Source organism: Macaca thibetana, chromosome 15 (genome assembly GCF_024542745.1).
Source record: "Macaca thibetana thibetana isolate TM-01 chromosome 15, ASM2454274v1, whole genome shotgun sequence".
NCBI classification, from domain to species: domain Eukaryota; kingdom Metazoa; phylum Chordata; class Mammalia; order Primates; family Cercopithecidae; genus Macaca; species Macaca thibetana.
In genome coordinates, this window is record NC_065592.1 from 3,293,261 (window position 1) to 3,319,222 (window position 25,962).

At 64.8% G+C, this 25,962-nt stretch overlaps 2 protein-coding genes across 2 annotated transcripts in view; both read right to left on the bottom strand.

The window, feature by feature from the left end:
- DNLZ (DNL-type zinc finger) overlaps positions 1 to 25,962 on the bottom strand; it is a 314,112-nt gene that overhangs the window by 167,527 nt on the left and 120,623 nt on the right. The gene's annotated exons all lie outside the window — the stretch shown is intronic.
- NOTCH1 (notch receptor 1) overlaps positions 1 to 25,962 on the bottom strand; it is a 54,292-nt gene that overhangs the window by 19,951 nt on the left and 8,379 nt on the right. Inside the window, exons 3-12 of the mRNA XM_050759665.1 lie at positions 8,989 to 9,251; positions 8,134 to 8,472; positions 4,562 to 4,684; positions 3,687 to 3,920; positions 3,240 to 3,395; positions 2,855 to 3,040; positions 2,384 to 2,497; positions 772 to 885; positions 258 to 491; positions 65 to 175 (exon numbers count right to left, since the gene is read on the bottom strand). Of these exons, the coding sequence (XP_050615622.1) occupies positions 65 to 175; positions 258 to 491; positions 772 to 885; positions 2,384 to 2,497; positions 2,855 to 3,040; positions 3,240 to 3,395; positions 3,687 to 3,920; positions 4,562 to 4,684; positions 8,134 to 8,472; positions 8,989 to 9,251 (1,874 nt within the window). The remainder of the gene's footprint in view (positions 1 to 64; positions 176 to 257; positions 492 to 771; positions 886 to 2,383; positions 2,498 to 2,854; positions 3,041 to 3,239; positions 3,396 to 3,686; positions 3,921 to 4,561; positions 4,685 to 8,133; positions 8,473 to 8,988; positions 9,252 to 25,962) is intronic.

A 25,962-nucleotide genomic window follows, 5' to 3' on the forward strand; every position in this document is an offset into this window, starting at 1 on the left:
GGGCAGTGGCTGACCTTGACCTGTGAGCGCAGTCCAGTCAGCCCCCATGTGCAGGGCCACTCACCTGTGTAGCCCGGCTCACAGGCACACTCGTAGCCGTCGATCTTGTCCAGACAGGTGCCCGAGTCGCAGGGGCTGCTGGCACAGTCGTCCAGGTTGATCTCGCAGTTGGGTCCTGAAGGGGTGGCACGTGGCGGTCAGTTCCCGGACCTACCCTACCCACTGGCTACCCGCCTGCCACACGCCTGGCCGGCCACCTGTGGTCCCCTTCAGACAGAAGCAGAGGTAGGCGTTGTCTCGGTCCTGGCAGGTGCCCCCGTGGCGGCAGGGCTGGCTGGAGCACTCGTTGATGTTGGTCTCGCAGTGGTGGCCCGTGTAACCCGGGCGGCAGAGGCAGGTGAAGGTGGCGACGCCGTCCTTGCAGGAGCCGTAGTGGCAGGGGTCGGGGTCGCACTCATCAATGTCCACCTCGCAGTGCATCCCCGTGTACCCTGGACCACGGGAGGGGCGGGCACGGGAAGAATCAGGACTGGCTGCTCCCAGGACACCCATGACCAGACCTGGGGTCGCCTGTACCCACCTGAGGAGGGCTCCGGGCATGTCTTTTGTGGAGGGGCGTTCCCACCCACCCAGGATTGGGGCTGAGCTGTGCTCTTGGTCTCTGGACCAGGTGGCCCAGACCAAGATGTCTAAGACCTTGTCACCTTCACTGCCCTGAGTGCCTTCTCCCCTGTACCCTGTCCCTTCCCGCTGATGGGCGCCAGCCCGCACCTTCTGTGCACACGCAGGTGTAAGTGTTGGGTCCGTCCAGGCACTTGGCACCATTCTTGCAGGGGGTGCTGGCACACTCATCCACGTCATACTGGCAGAGGTGCCCAGTGAAGCCTGGGGCCGGGGAGGAGAGGGAGTCATGTGCAACAGCATTATGGGTCTTCAGGGACCCCCGGCCAGACCCCAGCAGTGAGCTCCCAGCTGGGTTCCCCAGGGCACACTCAGCCTGGGCTCAGCCAACCCCAGGCTCTCCCTGCCTCCCGCCGCCCACTCCCCGGATCAAAGCCCCTCCGCCAGCACCGCACGCCCTCGCTCCCACAGAAGGGGCCTTTTTCCCAAACCGACTGGGTTGCTATGGCTACAGTGGAGCCGGGCGGAGAATGGGGCTCCCCTCGCTCCGGTGTCTGGGACGGCTAATCTGTCTCGGGAGCCTGGGCTTGGACCGGCAACACCTCCCTGGGTTCTGCGCCCGGCCCCCGGCTCTGGGACAGATGGAAACACCTTTCACCCAGGCCCCTACGAGTTCCTCCAAGTCCGCCCCGGGCGGCCATCATCTCCACCGCAGGCCAACCTGCCCCACGGGGTTCTCTGCGTACCCTGGCCTTGCGGCTGGCGTGCCACTGGGCAGGGGACATGGCAAGACGGGGCAGGCTGGCCTCCCTCCCAGCCTCGAGCCCTCAGAAAGCCAGGCTGGAGCCTCCTCCCTGTCTGGGCACCACGGCTCCTGGTACACCCTTTTCTCCAGGCAGGAGCGGCTGCACCCAGATCAAGGAGGATCTCCTGGCCCTGGGCTCCACCGTGACCCCCGGGCAAGCTCCCACTCCCCACTGGGCCCTGCCCTTCAGGGAAGTCTGAAAACACCCCCATCCACTCATGAGGCAAAACACTCTGTCCCGGGAACCTGAACACAACCCACAGCCAGGTACCCCTCAGGAGGCCGGGGTGCAGATGACCCCTCAGGAGGCCGGGGTGCAGACGGCCCAGAGACAGGGGACACAACCCTCGGCCAGGCACCCCTCAGGAGGCCGGGGTGCAGATGACCCCTCAGGAGGCCGGGGTGCAGACGGCCCAGGGGCAGGGGACACAACCCTCAGCCAGGCACCCCTCAGGAGGCTGGGGTGCAGACGACCCCTCAGGAGGCCGGGGTGCAGACAACCCCTCAGGAGGCCGGGGTGCAGACAACCCCTCAGGAGGCCGGGGTGCAGACGACCCCTCAAGAGGCTGGGGTGCAGACAACCCCTCAGGAGGCCGGGGTGCAGACGGCCCAGGGACAGGGGACACAACCCTCGGCCAGGCACCCCTCAGGAGGCTGGGGTGCAGACGACCCCTCAGGAGGCTGGGGTGCAGACGACCCCTCAGGAGGCCGGGGTGCAGACAACCCCTCAGGAGGCCGGGGTGCAGACGGCCCAGGGACAGGGGACACAACCCTCGGCCAGGCACCCCTCAGGAAGCCGGGGTGCAGATGACCCCTCAGGAGGCCAGGGTGCAGACGGCCCAGGGGCAGGGGACACAACCCTCAGCCAGGCACCCCTCAGGAGGCTGGGGTGCAGACAACCCCTCAGGAGGCCGGGGTGCAGACGGCCCAGGGGCAGGGGGTGGGGGCGGCCCTCACCCGTGGGGCACTCGCACTGGAACTCATTGATCTTGTCCAGGCAGCGGCCATTGTGCAGGCAGGGGCTGCTGGCGCACTCATCCGTGTTGACCTCGCAGTGCACACCCTCGTAGCCTGTGGGGTGGGGGAACAGTGAGGGGGGCACGCGCAGCCCCAGTGCCCCACTGGGCACAGCTGGGGACTCGGGATGGACACAACCCCTGCCTTGAGCCCAGTATCCCAGCCACCAAGGACCTTCTGTGCACCTGCCCCCCTGCAGCCCCCAGCCCGGCACCCTCATCTACCTAGCACTGCCGCATGCTCTGCTGGCCCTGTGGCCTGGCCTCAGTTTCCCCATGCCCTGTGCAGGCTGTGGGCCCAGAAGGCACAGAGGCTGGGGAAGGGGAAGCGGCCCACAGATGCTCCCGGGGCTGCCCCTCCAAGGCTGCCCAGCCTTGACTCAGTTTCCCGCCCTGGCCCCGGCGGGCGCACCAGGCATGCAGATGCACTGGAACTCCCCGATCTGGTCCAGGCAGGTGGCATCGTTCTGGCACGGGTTCGAGACACACTCGTTGACGTCGATCTCGCAGCGGGGGCCCGTGTAGCCCTGCAGGCACTGGCACTCGAAGGAGCCCAGCGTGTTGATGCACTTGCCCGCGTGCTCGCAGGGGTTGGCACCTGGCAAGGGCACACGGGTGAGAGGCTTCTCCAGGCACTCTGGCCCCTGCAACACCTCGCTGCACATCCCCCACGTCAGACTGGCAGGGTCCCATCCCCCATCCAACTGAGCACCCCTTGAAGCCAGAAACGACTTCCCACCGGCTCTGGGGCCAGGCTGCTACCCCCACCCGGACGCACCCCCTGTGCCAGCACCTACCCAGCGAGCACTCGTCCACGTCCTGGCTGCAGGCCGGGCCCGTGTACCCCGAGGGGCAGGTGCAGATGGCCTTGCCGTTGACAGGGTTGGTGTCGCAGTTGGAGCCCTCGTTGCAGGGGTTACTGATACACGCATCGTTGAGGTGACACAGCAGACCTGCGCAGGCAGCGGCGGTCAGCAGGCACGGCCCCTGGGCCAGCCATGGCGCACCACCCACAACTGGGGTCCATCCCCACTGGCACCCCAGGAGGAGCTGCCCGCCATGACCCCATCGAGGGTCCCGTGACACTCAGGGAGACTCATGGCCACCACCGGCCTCCCTGACCAGAAAGGCCCTTTCAGGTTATCCTGGGCACAGGAGGGCCATAGTCCCTGGGTGAGGTCACACAGGTCAGGCCTGGCCCATGTGAGCCCCCACCGCGCCCACCTGGGCCTCAGGGCACTCACCTGTGCGGCCGTGGGGACACTCGCAGTAGAAGGAGGCCACGCGGTCATGGCAGGTGGCGCCGTGGAAGCAGGCGGCGCTGGCGCAGTCATCGATGTTCTCGCTGCAGTCCTCACCGGTCCAGCCGTTGACACACACGCAGTTGTAGCCACCGTGGGTGTTGTGGCAGGTCCCGCCGTTCTGGCAGGCATTTGGCATCAGCTGGCACTCGTCCACGTCCTCGGTACAGTACTGACCTGCAGGGAACATGAGCTGTTGGCCCCGGGCAGCTGCCACTCCCTGAGTTCCTTGTCCCTTAAGATGCAGTGCTGCAATGCCACCCCCTCCAGGAAGCCTTCCTGGGCTGACTCCTCCACCCACCGCCAGCCTCAATCACTCCTTCCTCTGCACGCCCAGCACCATGGGGGAGTCTTGCCTCCTCTTTGTGCTCTGTGGACATGGCTGCGTCGGGGTGGACATGGCTGCATCAGGGTGCCCCTGCGCCTATCACCCCACCAGAGGGTAATTCCCGAGCGCAGAGCCTGTCTGTTCATCTGGGCATCACTGTGACTGGCCCAGGAAGCGTGGCCTGAGTGGGGTGCTGAAGGCCCTCAATGCCAGGACACCCCACTGGGCACAGGGGCTGCCTGGGGCCAGGTTGCAAACAGCCCACACAGACCAACCAGGGCCCTGTCTATGCTGACCCCCGAGGTGAGGGGCGTCAGACCCTGGCCACAGGGAGTGGGGCCCCCCATCATGTTTCCTTCTCGGCCAACCCCAGCCTGCCTGGCCTGGGACAGGGTCTTGGCTGCTCCGCACTCTGCCCGTGAGTGCAGTTCAGTAAGTGAGTAGTAGCCCCGCCCCGGCTGCCCCGCCCTGCGGCCACCCGTGTACGCACCTGTCCACTCTGGCGGGCAGCGGCAGTTGTAGGTGTTCACGCCGTCCACACAGGCGCCCCCATTCTTGCAGTTGTTTCCTGGACAGTCGTCGATATTTTCCTCGCAGTTCTGGCCGGTGAAGCCTGCCACAAGAGGTGCTGGGTCAGCCTCTTCCCTGAGGTCCAAGCCGGTTCCTGCCTGGACCCCCAACACGCTGCTCTGGACACAATTGCCTGGCCTCCACGGCCCTGCCCTGGGGCCCTTGGGATCTGTGCCTGTCCCCTGCCTCACTCCAGTGCCCAGAGGGACACGTCCTGCTCTAAAGAATCATTTTGGACAGGGCTGGCTAAACAGGGACTCAGGAACACAGGGTTCCAGATTCTGTCATAAAAACCCTTGTGTCTCTTGGAGTTTCCGGCAGCTCCCACACCTGGGTGCCACCTGCATGCTCAGAGCTCCCTACAATGTCTCAGTAGGGGGGCCATGTACCCCATCTTTGGGGGCTGACACTGGGGCCTGGGCTCTGAGCAGCAGGGGACATGGGGCCGGGAGGCTGCTGGTTGGGGCAGGCTGGGCCCCGGCAGCCCTGGGGACGCTGCAGAGACTCAGATGGCCCATCCTTCCTGGGCAGAGCTCTGGCGCCCACCTCCTCCTCCACCTTCTCCACAAGCTGCCGGGGCCCCCTCCCCCGAGGCGTGGCCCCACCCAGGCCTCCAGGGCAGCCAGTTAGCTATTAATCCACTCAACTCCCGCTGGTTCAATCATCAACCCAGAAAGGCGCGTTCGGCAACAGCCAAACCTGCAGCCGGTTACTAATTGCTGCCCTCCCGAGATGCCTTTGAACTCCCCTTGCCCTTGGAGCTCCCACCTGCTCGGCCCCTCCCTCTGAGACATTGCGCCACCGCCACCACCCTGCCCGTCCCCGTCCGTCCACCGGACCGGAGCAAAGGCAGGCAGCCAGAGACAACCAAAATCCAAAATGCAAAACGGCTTGGGGAGCACCCAAAAATCAGAGCCCAGCCCCGGCGCGGTGGCTCCCGTCTGGAATCCCAGCACTTTGGGAGGCTGAAGCGGCCCGACAGCTTGCACCCAGGCGTTCAAGACCAGCCGGGACAACATGGCGAAACCCTGTCTCTATAAAAAAAATACAAGAAGTAGCAAAGCATGGTGGCGCGCGCCTGTGGTCCCAGCTACTTGAGGGGCTGAGGCAGGAGGATCGTTTTAGCCTGGGAGGTCAAGGCTGCAGTGAGCTGAGGGTGCGTCACTATATTCCAGCCTGAGTGACACAGACCCTGTCTCAAAAAAAAAAAAAAAAATCAGAGCCTGGAGCCTGAGTCCCGGTCCCCACTCATGTGTGGGACCCTGCACCCCGGCTCTTAGGTAGGTGGGGCCCCTGGCTGGGCCTGCGACCCCGGGGCTGTCCTGCACAGTGCTGGCTGAGGAACACAGGTGGGAAAGAGGGCGGGGAAGCCAGTGAGAGCCCCGTGGACCCCAGCTGGCCCCTCTGCAACGCAGCCTCAGCCAGTGACCCTAAGAGGAGACAGTGCTGACATGCCAGGCAGGCTGTGCGACTCCAAATCCCAGCCAGCTCCCCGGCCTGCAAAGCTCAGGGCTGCCCGCGTCTCTGTTCCCCGTGACTCCACACACAGCTGTCTCCTGGGCTCCCTGACCACCAGAGGCGGCTGAGGGCCCCTCAGGGGGCCTGGGTGCAGGGGCCACCTGGGAGAGCGTGAAGCTGGGGTCTGGCAGGCCTGAGTCATTTGCGGAGGCCCCCGGATGGTTATCTCATCCTGAAACGGCCAGACCCCACAGCAGGCAGTGAGCACAGCCCTCACCGAAGGGGTGGCCCAGCCCCCAGCCTGTGAGATCTGCCCACTCTCAAGTAAGTAAACCCCGCCAGCCCCTCCCCTTCCCTCCCTGCCCACTCCCCAGGGCCCTGAGCTGCCCCTGCACAGGCAGTGGCTCTGAGCAGGCCCAGCACCCTGCCGCTGGGCCTCACCAGGAGGTTCTCACCCACCCTGCCCAAGGTGGGAGGGTGTCAGCTCTGCACACAGGTGGCCTTGGACAAGGCTGCACACACCCCACCTGCCCTAGCCTGAACCACAGCCCCCCGAGAGCTCGGCCCCTCAACCCATGTGACTGCAGCTAGGGTCCCATGGCTGCTAGGAAGGCATCTGAGCCCCCATCAGCAGAAGGACTCTGCGCCCCACCCTGCAGAGATCCAAGCCGGCCAGGGAGTGCCTGTCCCCACCCCACGCTCGCCCAGTGACTTGCAGGAAACGCACACGTCTGGCGTCTGCACGAAGTTGGCTGGGCTCAGCTGACTGGGCAGCCAGGGAGCTTCCCCTTTGCAGAGGCCAGGCCAGCCTGGGGCTTCCAAGGGGGTGGAGCAGCCCTTGGGTCACCCGTGGGTCAGCCAGGACCCTGTGCACCCCCCGGCCCCACCCCTGCCTGAAGGCCCTCTCCATTCCCACCTAACAGCCATTCTGTGCAGCTGAGACTGGAGGTTTCCTTTTTTCTTTTCTTTTTTTTTTTTTTTTTTTTTTTTTTTTTTTTTTTTTTTTTTTTTGAGACGGAGTCTCGCTCTGTCGCCCAGGCTGGAGTGCGGTGGCTGGACCTCTGCTCACTGCAAGCTCCGCCTCCTGGGTTTACGCCATTCTCCTGCCTCAGCCTCCCGAGTAGCTGGGACTACAGGCGCTCGCCACCTCGCCCGGCTAGTTTTTTGTATTTTTTTTTTTTTAGTAGAGACGGGGTTTCACCGTGTTAGCCAGGATGGTCTCGATCTCCTGACCTCGTGATCCGCCCGTCTCGGCCTCCCAAAGTGCTGGGATTACAGGCTTGAGCCACCGTGCCCGGCCTAATTTTTTTTTTTTTTGTATTTTTAGTAGAGACGGGGTTTCACTGTGTTAGCCAGGATGGTCTGGATCTCCTGACCTCGTGATCCGCCTGCCTCGGCCTCCCAAAGTGCTGGGATTACAGGTGTGAGCCACCGTGCCTGGCCAAGACTGGAGGTTTTCAGACTTTTCAAACTCTTCCTTATTTCTAGAGCTGCTGCAAAATTTACTCAAACAAGAACTACAGCACAGAGGCTCCTACATACAACACAGGGATCGGGGAGCCGTTGGAGGCACAGGCAGGGGGTTGTGCCTACCTGTCACCCCCACCCACAGGAGACCAGCAGGACAGCAGGAAGGGCCACGGTTCAGGGAAGTGATAGTGCAACCCGCAGCTCCCACACCCTCTCCAGCCCCAGCCCCACTGCAGGGGAAACCCCAGGGGTTGCGCAAGTCAGGGTGCCTGCACTGGGGGGAGGCAGGGCGTCCTACAGCTCGAATGTGAGCTCCAAGGAACTCAAAAGACACAGGCTGGCACCCAGACCCTGTGCAAGTGTCTTCCCAGCGCACACCCCGCTCCAGACGCGCCACCCCTGCCACACCACCACTTGCAGTCTGGGGAACTCGCCACCCTGCCTTCCCAACTCCCCGCCATGGGCCCTCCCAGGGCTCCCCCTACACCAGGTGCCCCCGTCCCCGCCCCTCGGGCCTGGCAGCCGGGGAGGGGCTTGTGCACCCCGGCCGGCGGGTAGCACTACCTGGCAGGCAGGCGCACTCGTGGGTGACGTCACCCGTGGGGCGGCAGGTGCCCCCGTTCTGGCAGGGCGAGGGGCTGCAGGGAACGTAGGGCCGCTCGCAGTTGGGCCCGGTGTGGGTGGCGCGGCAGATGCAGCGGTAGGAGCCGACCTCGTTGTGGCAGGTGCCTCCATGGCGGCAGAGCCCCGGGTTCTGGCCGCACTCGTTGACATCCTGCCGGCAGGTGGGGCCGTGGAAGCTGGGTGGGCAGTGGCAGATGTAGGAGGCCTCGAAGGGCAGGCACTGGCCACCGTTGGCACAGGGGTTGGAGGCGCAGGGGTCAGCCTGCTGGCATGATTTCCCTGGGGACAAGGGGACAAGAGGGTTGTGCTGGCCTCACTGCTCCCCGAGGCCAGGCCTTCCCTCCCTTCAGGCCCCCTGGAAGTGCCAGCCTAGGTGCTATCACATTTGATCCTCAGGACCTGCTGTGAGACCGGTCACCTTTGGTAGATGAAGGACCACAGGTCCCAAGAGGCCTGAGCCCGGGCCGTCTCCTCCCAGAGCTGACACCTCCAGACACCCTTCACCCTAACAGGTGAGGGTCAGTGCATGGCAGGAGGAAGGGGGCAGGGGCAGCCTGGACACAGAGGCTCCCCTTGTCTCGCAGAAGCAGGGACAGCAAGGGTTGGGCCAGAGCAAGCAGCTGAAAACGAGGTGACTCTGGGGCTAGGAGCGGGGCGGGGACCCTGGGTCAGGGGCTCCCAATTACTTCCGGGTCACAGACCTGGGCCTGGATCCCGCCAAGTACCTCGAGTTGCATGGGCAGCTGGTGGCGGGCCTGGGTCTGCCCACCCCTCGGGCTGTGGGTCCTCCCTCACCTGACCAGCCGGGCGGGCAGCGGCACTTGTACTCCGTGAGCGTGAGCAGGTCGCAGGTGCCCCCATTACGGCAGGGGTTGGTGAGGCAAGCGTTGTCCAGGGGCGTGAGGCAGAGGGGCCCAGAGAAGCCCAGGGGACAGCTGCAGGCGTAGTCTGCCATGCCTCCACGGTCCACCACGTGGCATGTCCCGGCGTTCTTGCAGGGGGTGCTGAGGCACGGGTTGGGGTCCTGGCATCGCGGGCCCACGAAGGCCCCGCCACAGCTGTTGGCAGATGTGCCAGGGCAGTTAGTTCCCACCTGCTTCCCCAGCGCCCCCACCAGTCAGCACCGGGCACCTGTCATGGGCACAGCTGCCTCCCCCCACACCCCGGGCACGGGCGAGATGGCTGCTTAGCAGGGCTCCCTTAGGGCTGACGAAATGCTCTGGAACTAGACAGATGCCGTGATTGCACAACTTTGGGAATGTACTGAATGTCACTAAATGAGGCTGAGGCAGGAGAATCGCTTGAATCCGGGAGGCAGAGGTTGTAGCCAGCCGAAATCACGCCACTGCACTCCAGCCTGGGCGACAGAGCAAGACTCAAAAAAAAAAAAAAAAAAAAAAAAAAGAGAGAGAGAGAAAGAAAAACGACTGCTAACTGGGGGAACAAGCTAGATACTAGGATATTCCAGCAGGACCCAGCTTGGACTCCACAGCCCAGGCAGGGGTCTGGGTCTACACCCGCAGAGAGCCATGGAGAGAAGCCATGCACATCAGCTCCGTAGGGCCTCCGGGTCTGCAGGCCTATCTGCTTTTCTTTCCGGCTTTGCTACAGCGAACAGGCATTGCTTGGGCAGTAACGAAGGTCGTGGTTTTTCCAACCTTCAGGTGTCAACATGATGGCAGCTGTGGAAAGCGTGGATCACTTTCCCGTGCCCCTTCCTACGTGGAAGCCTCTTTTTTTTTTTTTTTTTTTGAGACGGAATCTTGCTCTGTTGCCCAGGCTGGAGTGCAGTGGTGTGATCTCGGCTCACGGCAACCTCTGCCTCCCAGGTTCAAGCAATTCTCCTGCCTTAGCCTCCTGAATAGCTGGAACTACAGGCACCCAACACCACGCCCAGCTAATTTTTTTTTTTTTTTTTTTTTTTTTGAGACAGAGTCTCGCTCTGTCGCCCAGGCTGGAGTGCAGTGGCCGGATCTCAGCTCACTGCAAGCTCCGCCCCCCGGGTTCCCGCCATTCTCCTGCCTCAGCCTCCCGAGTAGCTGGGACTACAGGCGCCCGCCACCTCACCCGGCTAGTTTTTTGTATTTTTTAGTAGAGATGGGGTTTCACCATGTTAGCCAGGATGGTCTCGATCTCCTGACCTCGTGATCCGCCCGTCTTGGCCTCCCGAAGTGCTGGGATTACAGGCTTGAGCCACCGCGCCCGGCCACACCCAGTTAATTTTTGTATTTTTAGTAGAGACGGGGTTTCTCCATGTTGGTCAGGATGCTCTTGATGTCTTGACCTTATGATCCGCCCGTCTCGGCCTCCCAAAGTGCTGCGATTACAGGCGTGAGCCACCGCACCCGGCCAAGAAGGCTTTCTGATGGGACACCTAACGCTGAGACCACACTGGGGATGCAGGTCGGCCCATTCCCTGCCCATGCTCAGCCCCTGGACACGTTTCTCTTTCCACATCGAGTCTTCATAACACACATCCAGGCACATCGGCCGGGAGCAGAAGCATCCACATTACAGCCAGGGAAACCAAGGTGCCAGGAGGACGCCCCTCTGCCAGGTCTCTGCAGCCCCATCAGGGTGGGCGAAAGGCCGCTCCTCACCCTGGACACACAGTCCAGGCTCAGACAGAACAAGGGGAGCCAGGGGAGCGGTCCTGCATCTCCGCCCAGGCCTGGTCTCACCTGTTCCCTGTGGTGACGGGCGCAGAGCCTGCCCCCCCAGCCACCTGCTGTGGTCATAAATCTCTGGCCCCAGTCACCTCCTGGCCTTACGCTTCGGGGGAAGGTCTGGGACCCGCCGGGCGCCGCTCTTCCCAGTAGTGAAGCCTCTGAAGCAGAACATGCCACCAGCCCCCAGCAGCCCCAGCGGCCTGGGAAGGCAGCGGCCCCACAGCTCAGGCCCTGGGTGGGCGTGGCCTCCTCTAGATGGGATGTACAGGGGGAACCGTCCTGCCTTCCAGAGCCTACCTGGGTGGGAGGCTGCGGCGGCCACCTGCCCCAGGACCGGCCCTGAAGCTACCAGCTTCGCACGGGACCCCCACCGGCCCCCCAAGTCCTCGCTTCCTCTCCCGCTTATTCCCACCCCAGTGTCTCCAATCAAACCTGTGATATGTGTGACAGTGGCCTGGAGGGGGCCTTACCCTGAGGGGCTTGTGGAGGCTGGGGGCGCGGTTCCTGTGCGTTTCTCAGCAGCCAGCCACGCCCCTGTCCCAAAGGCCCAGGAGACATCTGTCTTCCCTGAAGGCTTTTACCCGTGGCCACGGCTTGGGTAGAGAGAACGCAAAAGGGCCACTCTGGCCGACCATCTGTTGCCAGAAGCCAAAAGTCCCAAACCAACTGGCTTAAAGAAAACACATGTCACCCCCTCCAAAGGGGCTCTGGGGAGTTCACTCGGCCCTTGCTACGGCTCCCACCAGCCCAGTGAGTGACGGGCACAGCCCTGGAATGAAGCTCCCCCTCCCCCATCCTGTGTGGCCGGTCACTCCGGGGCTGCAGCGACAGACCTGCCTCTCCGGGCACCTGTGGGGAGGGCAGGCGTGGTTCCCACTGCACTCAGATCCAGTTACAGGCTGGCTGGTCCCCGAGGCAGAGCTGCTGCTGGGAACCCGTGGAGCCCACAGGCTGGGCTGGGCTGTGGCCTCAGGAGGGGCCCTCCCTCCACATAAATGCTCCATTGTCAGGCAGGAGTTGGCCACGGCTCCCGCTTGGAGAAAAGGCCCTTTTTTCTTTCCCAGCCGCTGACGAAGTCGGCAGGGGGTGGGTGCAGGACACAGGGCGCTGGGCCATCAAAGCAGGGGCTGGAGCTTCCTCAGCCTGGCCCATGCAAGCCAGTCCCCTGCCTCCCGGGCCCTCAAGGCTCCAAGGAGTGGGAAAAGCTCACCTGCTGGGCAAGACGGGGAGAGGGGCAGGGGAGGCCCACCCCACAGCTTTAGGGGACTCCACATGAGCTGCCCAGGGGGGACCCCAGGGGGACACAGTGGTGGTCCAAGCCCCTAGAGCAGTCTCCCGCCAAGTGTCCTGAGGTCACCGGACATAGGTTGTCCCCAGATGGACCACGACGCTCTGCCCGGACACCAGGCCCCACTCCCCACCCAACGTGGAGGACTGTGGGAGAATCTGCCCAACCAAACGCATCCCAGTTAACGAGGCTGTATCACGCCGGGCCAGCAAGAGGAAAACACGCCCCATAAATCAGGCGTCGGTGCTCGGACAAAGGGCAGCTGGGAGCAGGTGTCGGACGTGGCGGCAGCTGCTCCCAGCGGGTGGGGCAGGAGCCCCAGCCGGAGGCCTGAGGAGGCTCCCGTGGGGGAATGCAGGCTGAGAGGGCCCATTGTCCGCCCCCACTCCCAGCCTGGGCACCGGACACCACAGGGAAGGCCCCCGCCCCAGCCCCACAGCCACGGCCTGGAGGTGCTGCAGGATGTGCTAGGGGCAGGGAACCGGCCGAGCCTGGAGAACGTTCTGAGCCAGGTGTGGGGGGCAGCTTTGGGCACAGTCTCCCGCTGCTGCTGTGGGCAGCCTCCAGCCTGTGCCCCCCGCCGGTCTGCACCTCTCTCCCACCTGGCCACAGAGCTGGAGCGCCTACAGACATCTGACACCTGCCCTCCGCACAGCACCCAGACGTCCCTGAGAAGGTGGGAGGGACCTCAGGCCAGCAGCTTGGCCATGGCCAGGACCACCAGCCTGTGACCAAACCCCTCATGGCCCTGGCACTGGCCACACCCCCAGTACCCAGGCCACTCTGTCTTCAACGCTGTCCCGGCGGGCGGGCGGGTGTGAACCGTGAGTCGGGTGCCAGGGCTTGGCCAAGTAAGGTGGCACCCAACAGCCGCCTCGCCCACGGGGATCCTCAGCGCTTCCATGAGTGACCCGCACCCCACCCTCCACCGTCCCCTTATCTCCTCCTGTCAGGCGGTGGGGAGACCCCTCTGGGGCTAAAAAGCGGGTCTTGAGATAGGCAACGCCAGTCTCCCCCGACTGGATGAGACAGCTGCCCTGTCCACCAAGCCACCCAGCTCTCGGGCTCCCACGGCGGAGACCCAGCCCACGCCAGGTGTGCCCCCACAGACTCCTCTTCTGTGCCTCCCTCTTAGGGTCACCTGGTACCTGCCTGTCCCATCACCCACACTCAGTGGCCTGGCAGTGCAGGGCTAACCTGTCCTGTCTGGGCCCCCGCAGGTAAGCAGCGGGCGGGGGCTCCAGGAGGGCTGGGGGGGGAGGGTGCCAAGTGGCCCCGGCACCTGCTGTGCCACCACCACCACCTCCACCGCTACCGCCTCTGCTTGGTTCCCGCCTCAGTATTTCCACTGTGCTGCTCCCACCCTCCCTGCCAGGCCCACTCCATAGAAATGCGACTCCAGAAAGCAGCGGGAGGCAGATGCTGCCGCGACCTTTCACCCAGGACTAATTCTAAATTGTGCTGTTTTCCTTTCTAAGCTAAGCAGCCATCTGCCGCCCCTAGGGGACAGATGACAGTTCCCTCCGCCCCAAAATGAGAAGGAGGGGCAAGAGGAACTCAGTGGGGGCAGGACTCACTCAGTTCCTCCCCTCAAGGAGTTTATGGTCATGCAGGGCCAGGGATGGGGGTACAGGCTCAGGTTGAACAGAAGGGTGGGGGCACGGGGTCAGCTGAACCCAAGCCAGCTGGGGGGGGGTGGGTGCTGTGGCCCTCGCTGCACCAGCAACAGGAACCAGAGACCCTGGGCGGCGGCGGGCGGGGGTGCTTCCCACGGTTCCAACAGGTGACAGCACCTCCCAAGGCAGGGATGGACAGACAGTGGGGGGATGGGCAGGGACAGTGGGGGGTGGGTGGGCGGGGGTGGTGGGGGGTGGGCAGGGGCGGTGGGGGGGACAGGCAGGGACAGTGGGGGTACAGGCAGGGACAGTGGGGGTACAGGCAGGGACAGTGGGGGGACGGGCAGGGACAGTGCCGGGATGGGCAGGGAAAGTGCAAGGATGGACAGGGACAGTAGGGGGATGGGCAGGGACAGTGATGGGGCCGGACAGGGACACGGAGGGGGACAGGCAGGGACACAGAGGGGAACAGGCAGGGACAGTGTGGGGGTGGGCAGGGACAGTGGGGGGGACGGGCAAGGACAGCGCGGGGGGGCAGGGAATGTGTAAGGACTTTGTGGGGGTTGGGGAATGGGCAGGGACAGTGTGGCGTATGGGCAGGGACATTGGGGGGGACAGGGAGGGACACTGCAGGGGATGGGCAGGGACAGCGTGGGGGTGTGGGGAATGTGCAGGGACCATGCGGGAATGGGCAGGGATAGTGTTGGGGATGAGCAGGGACATTGGGGGGGACAGGGAGGGACAGCGTGGGGGATGGGCAGGGACAGCATGGGGGATGGGCAGGGACATTGGGGGGGACAGGGAGGGACAGCGTGGGGGATGGGCAGGGACAGTGCGGGGGCCGCTCCAGTGCACAGGAGTCGCAGTTCCTAGAGCAGAAGGAACGACCCTGCACACCCGGCTCCCTGGGAAGGGAGAGGGAGGAGCCACCTGGCTGAAATCAGCGTATTAACACACCCCACCTCTTCCCCAGCAGTCACAGGTCCAGCCCCACCTGCCCTCCTTGGGCCTTGATGCCAATCCCAGCCCATCGTCCCGCCACAGCAGCCCAAGGGTTCCCTGGCAGCAGTGTGGCCCCTCACAGGGCAATAAAGGGGGGTCTTCTCCTCCCCAGACACCCCCAACAGCTGCTGCTCCCAGGGAGCCCGTGGCCACGTCCTGCAGGAGCCAAACGCTAGGCAGCCGGCCTGAGGGTGCCCCTGCCCCTGGGACCCCTCCCTCACCAGCAGGACCTGCCCCCAGCCTCAAGGGGTTTTCTGCCCAGAGGGGAGTCTAGAGCTCCCACTGTGCCTGCTCCTGCCATGGTGGGGCACCCCCACACTCTCCCCAGACCCAGATCCTGCCATACTCTGCTAAGACCCAGCAAAGCTAGCCACCTTCTGCCCACACCACTGACAGTGGGCCCCACACCAGGTGACCTGGGCCACACAGACAGGCCCGCCCATCGGCCTGCCCAAGCAAATGGGGCCATATGTGGACTGGCCAGGGGGGACACTGTGACCCCCTACTGGAGATGGGGAGACAAGGCCAGACCCAGGGGGGTGACTGCTTCCCGAGGCAGGCTTCCATGAGGCCAACGAGCTCACTCCAGCCCGGACCAAGGCTTCTGGGGCAGGGGGAGTCCTGAGACCTCAGCCCTTCCCTCGGGCGTAGGCCAGTCCAAGTTTCCCAAATCCCAGTGGGCACCACCCACCTTCCAGGAGGCACTGGCTGCTAAGAAATAAGCTGGGATGGCCGGGCGCAGTGGCTAAAGCCTGTAATCCCAGCACTTTGGGAGGCCGAGGCCGGTGGATCATGAGGTCAGGAGATGGAGACCATCCTGGCTAACATGGTGAAACCCCATCTCTACTAAAAAACACAGAAAAGTAGCCGGGCGAGGTGGCGGGCGCCTGTAGTCCCAGCTACTCGGGAGGCTGAGGCAGGAGAATGGCGTAAACCCGGGAGGCGGAGCTTGCAGTGAGCTGAGATCCGGCCACTGCACTCCAGCTTGGGTAACAGAGTAAGACTCTATCTCAAAAAAAAAAAAAAAAAAAAAAATGAGCTGGGTAGGGGGCTGGGAGCCCCACCTGGGGTCCTCTCCCATTGGAACGGCCAAGCAGCCCAGCCCTGGGGGATGCAGGAGCCTTGGGAAGATGCTGGAACCTCGTTGCTCACAGCCCCTTCCCTGGCCTCCTCAAATCCCCCAGAACAAAGATTTACAGCAACGAAGTCCCCAGGTTCCTCAAACCTGCCAGGACCGTGTCCCAAGCCCTGTTCAAACAGCTGGCTGGAGCCTCTGCAGTGGCCGGGAGGCTTTGAAAGGTGCCCTGCAGCCACCGGATCTTTCTTCCCTTTCTGCTCCCAGCTTCCTTCCCCACCTTGGACAGGAGAGAGGGATGCAGGCACGGAGGGGGCCGAGGGGACCCACAGGAGCCCAGCACCGCCAGGCCTGCTCACCGTTGGGGCACAAAACCACCAGTTTGGGGGCGGCAATGTGGGATGGTTGCCTCCAGCCACCACCTGTGGTCCCACCTGAGCTGTGGCCTTCCTCAGCCCCTGCAGCCGTTGGGCTGGAGCTGCTGAAAGCTGCGCGGGGGCCCTGCCCTGCCTCCCAGGGCCCCAGGAAGGAGGAAAGGGGCAGTGGAGACTTCAGGGAGGCAGGGGCCCAGAAAAGGGGCTAGCCCCAAACAGCCACCACTCCTGAGACAGCAGGCAGCAGGGGGCTGAGTCCGGTGGGGCGGGGGTCGTGGCCGGCCCGCCACAGAGCAGGGACCCAGCCGGAGTCTGAGCCGGGGCCCGGCTTTCCGGCCCAAACAGCTGTTGCCGGCACCCCCGGCTCTTTTGTCTGCAAATCTTTTCCCCCAGTTGCATCCTCGGATAGTGTAAAATGTGCTGGAGGAGGAAGTGCAGGAAGGCCAGGTTTCCTCCTCTGGCTCCAGGGAAACCCTTTGTGTGGGAGGCGGGATGGGGACAGAACCTGTCCTCCCAGGAAGTCACCTTTCCCGAAGCCGGGAAAACAATGCCCCACAGAGGCGCCCTCACCCGACGTGGGAACGGCTGCCCACATCAGAGGCCCGTGGAGACGGCAGAGCTGGGGTGGCCGCTCTGGGGGGCATGTGGCCAGCCCCTCCCCCAAACGCCAAGGCACAGCCCAACAGGCTCCGGGACACCAGGAGCCAGGTGTCACCAAAGTGCCCCGCAGGCTGTTTGGAGTATGAAAAACGCCGGCTGGAGCCCCACCCGTTGCTCCACCGCGGGCATTTCCCACACGGGCCCCCCAAAAGCAGGCATGTGCATCCTGCCCTGGGCCTCCCCGATGCCGGTCACCCCAACGGCCCCTAGGGATCCATGTGGAAAAGCCTCCTGGGCTGGAGAGGCCCCGATGGTCACGACACGCCGGGCCTCTGCTCCCAAGAAGACCCAGTCCAGCCCTGCACCCCATGATGGCTCAGGGGCAGGGAAGGCAACGGACAGGCCCATAGCAGCGCTGCTGGAAGGCTCAACCCACACTCCACGAATGAAGTCGGGCATCACAGGCCGCGCTCCAGGCCAGCGCCTGACAGGCTTCTGGCGACTTCCCACCACTGCTCCGAACAGATCCTGTCGCTGGGGGCGGCGGGAAGGGGCTGCCCGGAGGGCCTCCTGTTCTCCTCTGGAGAGAGCCCCACAGCTAGCGGAGCAGTCACCTGGGGGTGCTGGCTCCACGTCCAGCGTCCTTGTTAAGAATGCTGCAGGGAGGGGCAGGACCTCTAGACATCTGCCCGGCACACACCAGCCCAGGGATGAGGATGCTGAGCCCACACCCCTCCTGGCCTGACCTACACTCGGGCTTTCCAAGCTCTGTCTCGTGGGACCCCACAACCGTCCTGGGGGCGTGTAATGGGCCCGTTTTCACAGGTGAGAAAACGGGGCAGGTGTGCCCAGCACACCACCTGCGTCTGAAGGCAGCTCAGAACCACTCCTGCTGATGGAGGCCAGAGCGGGGCAGGGCAGGGCAGCTTCCCAGGGTGGCGCAGGAGCGGCAGAAGCTCCCTGGGAAAGAGGAGGAAGGCGCGTGTCCCCTGCACCCCCAGCCCCGCCCGGACGGTCTGGATGCTCTGCCTGACCACCTGATCTTCCAGGACCGGGAAGTCTGGAGCAGACAAAGCGTTCTTACAGCTCCACCGAAACACAAAACCCTAGGGTGGTGGGGGCAGGGCCCTGGGTGAGAGAGGCCCAGACTCCCGCTCCTCTTTCTTCCTCCCGCCCAGCAGGAGGGCACCGACGCCCCTTCACCCACGGCACCCGTGGGGCATCGGCACTGGTGGACGAGGGACGAAGCCGAAGCTCACACTGCCAGAGGTGCACTCCTGGCCTCCCAGGGGCAGACACCACCATCCTGTGCCTCCTCCCGCCCGTCCCGGGAAACCATGAGGACACCTCTGCGCTGCCTCCCGACTCGGCCACAGATGGACGGCGGTTTCCGTGGTGGCCCCAGAGGTCACCCCATCCCCATCACACCTGCCGGCTCCCCGCTCTCCGACCACACGAGGCACAGAGGAGCCTCCGAGCCCAGGAATCCTCCTCTCGGAACACTCCTCGCCTGCCCAGTCCCAGCGCCCAGTCCGGCTCACATACAGGCCCACTGTGCCCTTGGCACCCCCTCAGAGCCTCACTCTGCCCAGGCCCAGCGCGGTCACCGGGCGCCTGGGGCACCACACACTTGGGAAGTGGGATCCAGGCAGGTGCCCGCAGCCCTGGGAGGGGCCCATGAGGAGGGCCCCCCCCCCGGGGCAGGGGCCTGCAGTGCCACAACCTGGGGGACACCAGGGTGTCCCAGGACTGCTAGCACAGGTCGGGGACGGTCTGGGGTACCTTTCCATGTGGGGAAAGTTGGGGGTTCTTGGGCTGGACTTGGCAGGTTCTAAAACTTCTGTCCCTCCAAGGCACTGAATAATGCCCAGCCTCGCCCAGTGCCTTGTGGCCTCGCCCAAATATCTCGCACTACCTCACCCAATCCCGCAGGACCCCGCCCAAATCCCACACATGACCTGGATCAAATAGATCACAACCTCGTGCAAATCCCACACGGTCTCCCCAGAGCCTGTGGCTGGGGCTGGCCTCTGGGAGAGACCTTCCTGGAGGGGCCTCCACAGCACCAGGAAGGGGCTCCAGGGTGGATGACACAGATGACACACCCCCGGGGGAGCCGGGCGTGCCGCCTGAGACCCAGCTACATGTCCCACGGCTGCCACGACTCTGCTGCCAACTCAAAAGAAAGTGCAACAACTCGAGACAGTCGCCGCAAGGACGGCAGCTGGCGCTGTCAGGAGCCCTGGGGGACACTTCATGGCCCCAGCCGCCTCCCATCTCCTAAGGAGGAAGGGACCTCAGAGAGGTGGCGGTGGCCCAGGGTCACACAGCCCACATGGGGGAAAGAGGCCCACAGCCTGAGATGTCAACCCAGCGCCACCCCACGCCTGGAAGGGGGAAGGTCTGGAGGGGGTGGCCGGCCTGGACTGCAGCCACCCACCTGCCTCCACCTTCATTCCCAGTGCCCACTGGCCCCAGGGCTGCTGACAGCCCAGCCAGGCCCCACCAGAGAGCTGCAGAGCTCTGTGCTGGGCCAGACTTTGGAGGCTGCCAGGACAGGACCTCATCACGGCCTGAGCCCCGCCACCACGTGGACCCTGGACACTCAGTCCCGCCTGGCCTCCCCACCTGGCCCTTCGTCAGACAGGAATGAAGCCAGCCTCCTTCTGACCACTGAAGGGGAAGTAGGAGGGTCCACCGGCAGGGGCTGCACCCTGGGAGCTGGGACCAACCCAGGTCCCTCTGTAACGATGGAGAGTGGAGGCCCAGGGGGCAGACTCTGGCCCAGCCCCCTCCGCCCACCAGCCAGCTCCCAGCCTGAACTCAGCATCTCTTACTGAAAAGCCGTCAGGGAAACCACACGTGTTCAAGCCCTGGCTGCTCCCCCAAACCTCTCTCATTTCCAGTAACTGTGTTTCCGCTCGTCAATAGCTGAAACCGGGCGGAACTTGTGGGGGCCCCGCCGCGTGGCCCTGCTGTGCCGCACACGGCTCATCCATCCCCCGGCTGCGGGGAGTCAGCTCTCACCGCCCACCTCCTTCCCAGATAGTCTCTGTGCCCACTTGACGGCTTGGCAAGCCCGGTCCCTGCCCTGCCACGGCCACAGGGGCCTCAGAGAGGGCAGGCCAGGGTCGGGGCCTGAGCTGCTGCCTCCCACAGGGTTGAGGGCAGGACGCTCATCTGAGGCTTGGGTGGGGCAATGGCACCTCCTCGGGCCCCCGGGCAGGCTCAGTGACCGTGGGACTACAGCAGGGAAAATTCTGGGCCGAAAGCTCCAGCCTCCTACTAAGGCATTTATCTGCAAATGCACCTTAACCTGTCTGCTTGGGCTGTAGGGAAACCTGTTTCAGGGAAAGTGAGGGACGTGCCAGTCTCCTCCCTTGGACCTGATGAGGCACGAACGCGTCTCTAATAAAGCCGGGTCTCCCCGCCGTGGCTCCCCAGGCAGGTGCCTGTGGCTCAGGCCATGAGTCACGCTGGGTGACCCCAGTATGGGGAAGAGGGCAGGAGGCCGGGAGCCACCGCCTCTGTGCCCAGTTGTCATCTCGGCACGAGGGCGACCATCGGCTTCGTCCTGCCCTCCACGTCTGAGGGCTTTCGGGATGTGGTGGGGGACGAGGAGTCCGCTTCTCAAACCCGGTGCATCCTGCCGGGCCGCTACACTCACAAAAAGGCTGACTCAACACAGGACCTGCCTCCCCGGGCCTTAGCTCAGGCGAGGGCAAGGCTGGCCTCCTGTGCTACCTGTGGAAGTTTGTTCAGCAAATTGACAGTGTCAACAGAACGTCAAGGGGGCATTTACCCAGCTTTAAACAACCAATTCAAGCCCTTCAGAGACGCACAACGGACGCCCAGACCAGGGGACAGTGTAGACAGGGACGACGGTCTGATGACAAACTCTCACCTGCCGATTAGAGCCTGTCGCCAACCTCAGCGCCAGGCGGAGCAGAAGCAACAACACAACGATTTCTTGGGGGGAAAGTCTCAACAAGCTCCCTAGCAGCCGGCGGGCCCCCCGCTGAGTGAGAACAGCGCCCGCCGGGCCCAGCGGTCGGAACAGCCCCGCACAGGCGAGGCCTGTGAGTGTTCTGTGGCCACTGGTCCCCACCGCGGCGGTAGGCTCTGTTGGGGGAGGGTCCGGGCAGCATCTGGGCCTGGCCTGATCCAGAGACGCCCTCGGTACTGGGCACTCGCAGACTGTGATTGTGAGGACCCCGATGGGGCCTGGCTGCTGCGTGTGTCTGGGAACTGCAGGTGTGGGTGTCAGAGGCAAAGCCTCTCCTGGGCACCCCCAGTACATCAGAGCCCCCCAGTCCCTCCCCAGAGAGCCCCCCAGTCCCTCCCCAGAGAGCCCCCCAGTCCCTCCCCACAGAACCCCCCAGTCCCTCCCCCAGAGCCCCCCAGTCCCTCCCCAGAGAGCCCTCCAGTCCTCCCCAGAGAGCCCCCCAGTCCCTCCCCAGAGAGCCCCCCAGTCCCTCCTCACAGAACCCCCCAGTCCCTCCCCAGAGAGCCCCCCAGTCCCTCCCCAGAGAGCCCCCCAGTCCCTCCCCAGAGAGCCCTCCAGTCCCTCCCCAGAGAGCCCCCCAGTCCCTCCCCAGAGAGCCCCCCAGTCCCTCCCCACAGAGCCCCCCACTCCCTCCCCACAGAACCCCCCAGTCCCTCCCCAGAGAGCCCCCCAGTCCCTCCCCAGAGAGCCCCCCACTCCCTCCCCAGAGAACCCCCAGTCCCTCCCCAGAGAGCCCCCCCACTCCCTCCCCACAGAGCCCCCCAGTCCCTCCCCAGAGAGCCCTCCAGTCCCTCCCCAGAGAGCCCCCCAGTCCCTCCCCAGAGAGCCCCCCAGTCCCCCCCACAGAGCCCCCCACTCCCTCCCCCACAGAACCCCCCAGTCCCTCCCCAGAGAGCCCCCCAGTCCCTCCCCAGAGAGCCCCCCAGTCCCTCCCCAGAGAGCCCCCCACTCCCTCCCCAGAGAGCCCCCCACTCCCTCCCCAGAGAGCCCCCCACTCCCTCCCCAGAGAGCCCTCCAGTCCCTCCCCAGAGAGCCCCCCAGTCCCTCCCCAGAGAGCCCCCCAGTCCCTCCCCACAGAGCCCCCCACTCCCTCCCCACAGAACCCCCCAGTCCCTCCCCAGAGAGCCCCCCAGTCCCTCCCCAGAGAGCCCCCCAGTCCCTCCCCAGAGAACCCCCAGTCCCTCCCCAGAGAGCCCCCCAGTCCCTCCCCAGAGAGCCCCCAGTCCCTCCCCAGAGAGCCCCCCACTCCCTCCCCACAGAACCCCCCAGTCCCTCCCCAGAGAGCCCCCCAGTCCCTCCCCAGAGAGCCCCCCAGTCCCTCCCCAGAGAACCCCCAGTCCCTCCCCAGAGAGCCCCCCAGTCCCTCCCCAGAGAGCCCCCAGTCCCTCCCCAGAGAGCCCCCCAGTCCCTCCTCACAGAACCCCCCCCAGTCCCTCCCCAGAGAGCCCCCCAGTCCCTCCCCAGAGAGCCCCCCAGTCCCTCCCCAGAGAGCCCCCCAGTCCCTCCCCACAGAGCCCCCCAGTCCCTCCCCACAGAGCCCCCCAGTCCCTCCCCACAGAGCCCCCCAGTCCCTCCCCACAGAGCCCCCCAGTCCCTCCCCACAGAGCCCCCCAGTCCCTCCCCACAGAGCCCCCCAGTCCCTCCCCAGAGAGCCCCCAGTCCCTCCCCAGAGAGCCCCCCAGTCCCTCCCCACAGAACCCCCCAGTCCCTCCCCAGAGAGCCCCCCAGTCCCTCCCCACAGAGCCCCCCAGTCCCTCCCCACAGAGCCCCCCAGTCCCTCCCCACAGAGCCCCCCAGTCCCTCCCCAGAGAGACCCCAGTCCCCCTCCCCAGAGAGCCCCCCCAGTCCCTCCCCACAGAAGCCCCCCAGTCCCTCCCCAGAGAGCCCCCCAGTCCCTCCCCAGAGAGCCCCCCAGTCCCTCCCCAGAGAGCCCCCCAGTCCCTCCCCAGAGAGCCCCCCAGTCCCTCCCCAGAGAGCCCCCCAGTCCCTCCCCAGAGAGCCCCCCAGTCCCTCCTCACAGAACCCCCCAGTCCCTCCCCAGAGAGCCCCCCAGTCCCTCCTCACAGAACCCCCCCCAGTCCCTCCCCAGAGAGCCCCCCAGTCCCTCCCCAGAGAGCCCCCAGTCCCTCCCCAGAGAGCCCCCCAGTCCCTCCCCACAGAACCCCCCAGTCCCTCCCCAGAGAGGCCCCAGTCCCTCCCCAGAGAGCCCCCCAGTCCCTCCTCACAGAACCCCCCAGTCCCTCCCCAGAGAGTCCCCAGTCCCTCCCCACAGAGTCCCCCAGTCCCTCCCCAGAGAGCCCCCCAGTCCCTCCCCACAGAGCCCCCCAGTCCCTCCCCCAGAGAGCCCCCCAGTCCCTCCCCACAGAGTCCCCCAGTCCCTCCCCAGAGAGCCCCCCAGTCCCTCCCCAGAGAGCCCCCCAGTCCCTCCCCACAGAACCCCCCAGTCCCTCCCCAGAGAGCCCCCAGTCCCTCCCCACAGAACCCCCCAGTCCCTCCCCAGAGAGCCCCCCAGTCCCTCCCCAGAGAGCCCCCCAGTCCCTCCTCACAGAACCCCCCAGTCCCTCCCCAGAGAACCCCCAGTCCCCCCCAAAGAGCCCCCCACTCCCTCCCCACAGAGTCCCCCAGTCCCTCCCCAGAGAGCCCCCCAGTCCCCCCAGAGAGAGCCCCCCAGTCCCTCCCCACAGAACCCCCAGTCCCCCCCCAAAGAGCCCCCCACTCCCTCCCCACAGAGTCCCCCAGTCCCTCCCCAGAGAGCCCCCAGTCCCTCCCCAGAGAGTCCCCCCCAGAGAGCCCCCCAGTCCCTCCCCACAGAACCCCCCAGTCCCTCCCCACAGAACCCCCCAGTCCCTCCCCACAGGGCCTCCCACTCCCTCCCCACAGGGCCCCCCAGTCCCTCCCCACAGAACCCCCAGTCCCCCCAGAGAACCCCCCAGTCCCCCCCAGAGAGCCCCCCAGTCCCTCCCCAGAGAACCCCCCAGTCCCTCCCCACAGAGCCCCCAGTCCCTCCCCAGAAAGCCCCCCAGTCCCTCCCCACAGGGCCTCCCCAGTCCCTCCCCACAGAGCCCCCCACTCCCTCCCCACAGAGCCCCCCACTCCCTCCCCACAGAGCCCCCCTAGTCCCTCCCCACAGGCCCCACTGGACACCAGGCCCCAGACCTCCTTCCAGGAAATTGCAGGAACCACAGCAGGGCAGCCCCACAGGCCAGACCTCAGGGAACTGCTGCCTCACCCCCGCCCCTGAGAGCCCTGGCGTCTGGGCTGCAGCTGAGGCTGAGGGCTGGGGACTTGCAGGATGGGATCTCCCGCCTAAGGGGTGCAGCCAGGTGGGAGGGGCTGGGCCCCCAGGGTTCACAAGACCCCTTGGGGACCCACGCAAAGCCACTGCTTTGCATTAGGGAGGGCATGCGGAGAGGGCCTTGTTTAACCGTTTGAGCTAATCTGGAGTGTAGACTGCAAGACGCCCCCAATCCTGGGCCCCTGAGCCTGTGAGTTGGGGGTTCAGAGACGAGGCCTCTACAGAAATCTCCCTCCCAGGGGCAATGGGTGCAGGGTGGGGGGGTGCACTGAGGACACTGCTGGGGAGTTTCTCCTCCCAGAATTCCACAGGTCTCGGAGATACACAGAAAGCAACCCCAAAATGCTGGGACCGCCCAACTACCCTGCACCACCACCACTGGGGCAACCAGGCACCCCGATGCTAACACTCACGCATCCGCCTGACAGGGAGACGTCCCCCAGCTGCCTGCATACGGGGCCTCGGTGTCAAGGACCACTGGCTGGCCTGGTGCCCTGCAGGGAACATGGCGCTTCCCTGTCCCAAGGGCAACTCAGAGAGGATGCCATCTGTGTCTCAGAGTGAGGGGCCAGGCTCCTAGCCCTCTCCTGTGTCACACGGGCCAAGGTCTCGGCCAGGGCATAGCCAGTCACTCTAAGCTGACCCTGAGGGTCCAGGGGGAGAAGCAGCCTGGAGAAAACCACACCGAGCTCTGTCCAGGGAAGAGAAAGCCCCGGAACAGGTCGACCAGGCGGGTGGGGGCTGAGATGCCTGGCCTGCCCCTGGATGCGTCCAAAGCCTCACCGCCCCCCGCTGCCCCAGCCCCTGCCCTCCTTTGGTCTGGAGCTCCCTGCTGCGGACCCTGTCCCAGCCAGCGTGGAAGCTGCTCTGTGGTGGGCCTCACTTGAAGGCCACGGCAGGGGCATCCAGGTGGGGTCCCACAGCACTGACTTTGCACGCAGGAGGCCATGGAGGCTGCAGTGTCCACCCCCAGCTTGTGGCCAAGCCCGTCCGTCCTGCGGCCTGGTTCTGAAGCGGCGTGCTCCTCCCCTGCCCAGGGGGGCCTGCAGCTGCCGTGCCCACCCATGCCCCAGGGTCCAGCATGTAGTAGACGCTCAATAAAGACCATCTACCCTGCATTCTTACAGCACCAGGCGTGTGGGAGCTGAGTGACCGTGGCCCCATTATGTGCCTCCTGTGGGCTGAGGGATGCTGAAGAGCTTGGCGGCTGACGTGAGTGAGGCCCGGGGACAGATTGTGAACCTGTCTCGGAGTCCTGAGCTGGGCAGGGGCCGCAGGCATGCCAGACCATCCTACAGATTCACCTGGGAACATGCCAGGACTCACTCCAGGGGGCTCTGTGGCTGCTGGGTGGCCGCACCGGCTCAGAGCGAGCACCATCTCTTCCGGGAAACCACCCTGGATGCCCTCCCAAAAATCGCCTCCTCTGGACTGTCTGGGAACTGGGATGCTGGTGGCCCCCTCTAGCCAGTCCCTGATGCTTTTGGCGGCTAAAATCTAGTCCTCAGAAGAATGCAGTTCTAGTCCATGCATGGCACGGATGAACCTTAAAGACATCACGCTCAGTGAAAGAAGCCGGGGGCCAAAGACCGCCCTCAGTACAATTCCATTCAGAGGCAATGTCCAGAAGAGGCAAATTCATAGAGACAGAAAGCGGGTTAGTGGTTGCCAGGGGCTGGGGCAGTCAGGGAAGAGTGACGGTATTTGGGTACAGTTTCTGTTGTGTGCAGTGAGAAAGTCCTAGAACTAGACAATGGTTGAATGAACTTGTGAATGTGTTAGATGCCAATGAACAGCACGCTTTAGTTCAAAAGCCACATTTTCAGCCTGGGCAACATAGCAAG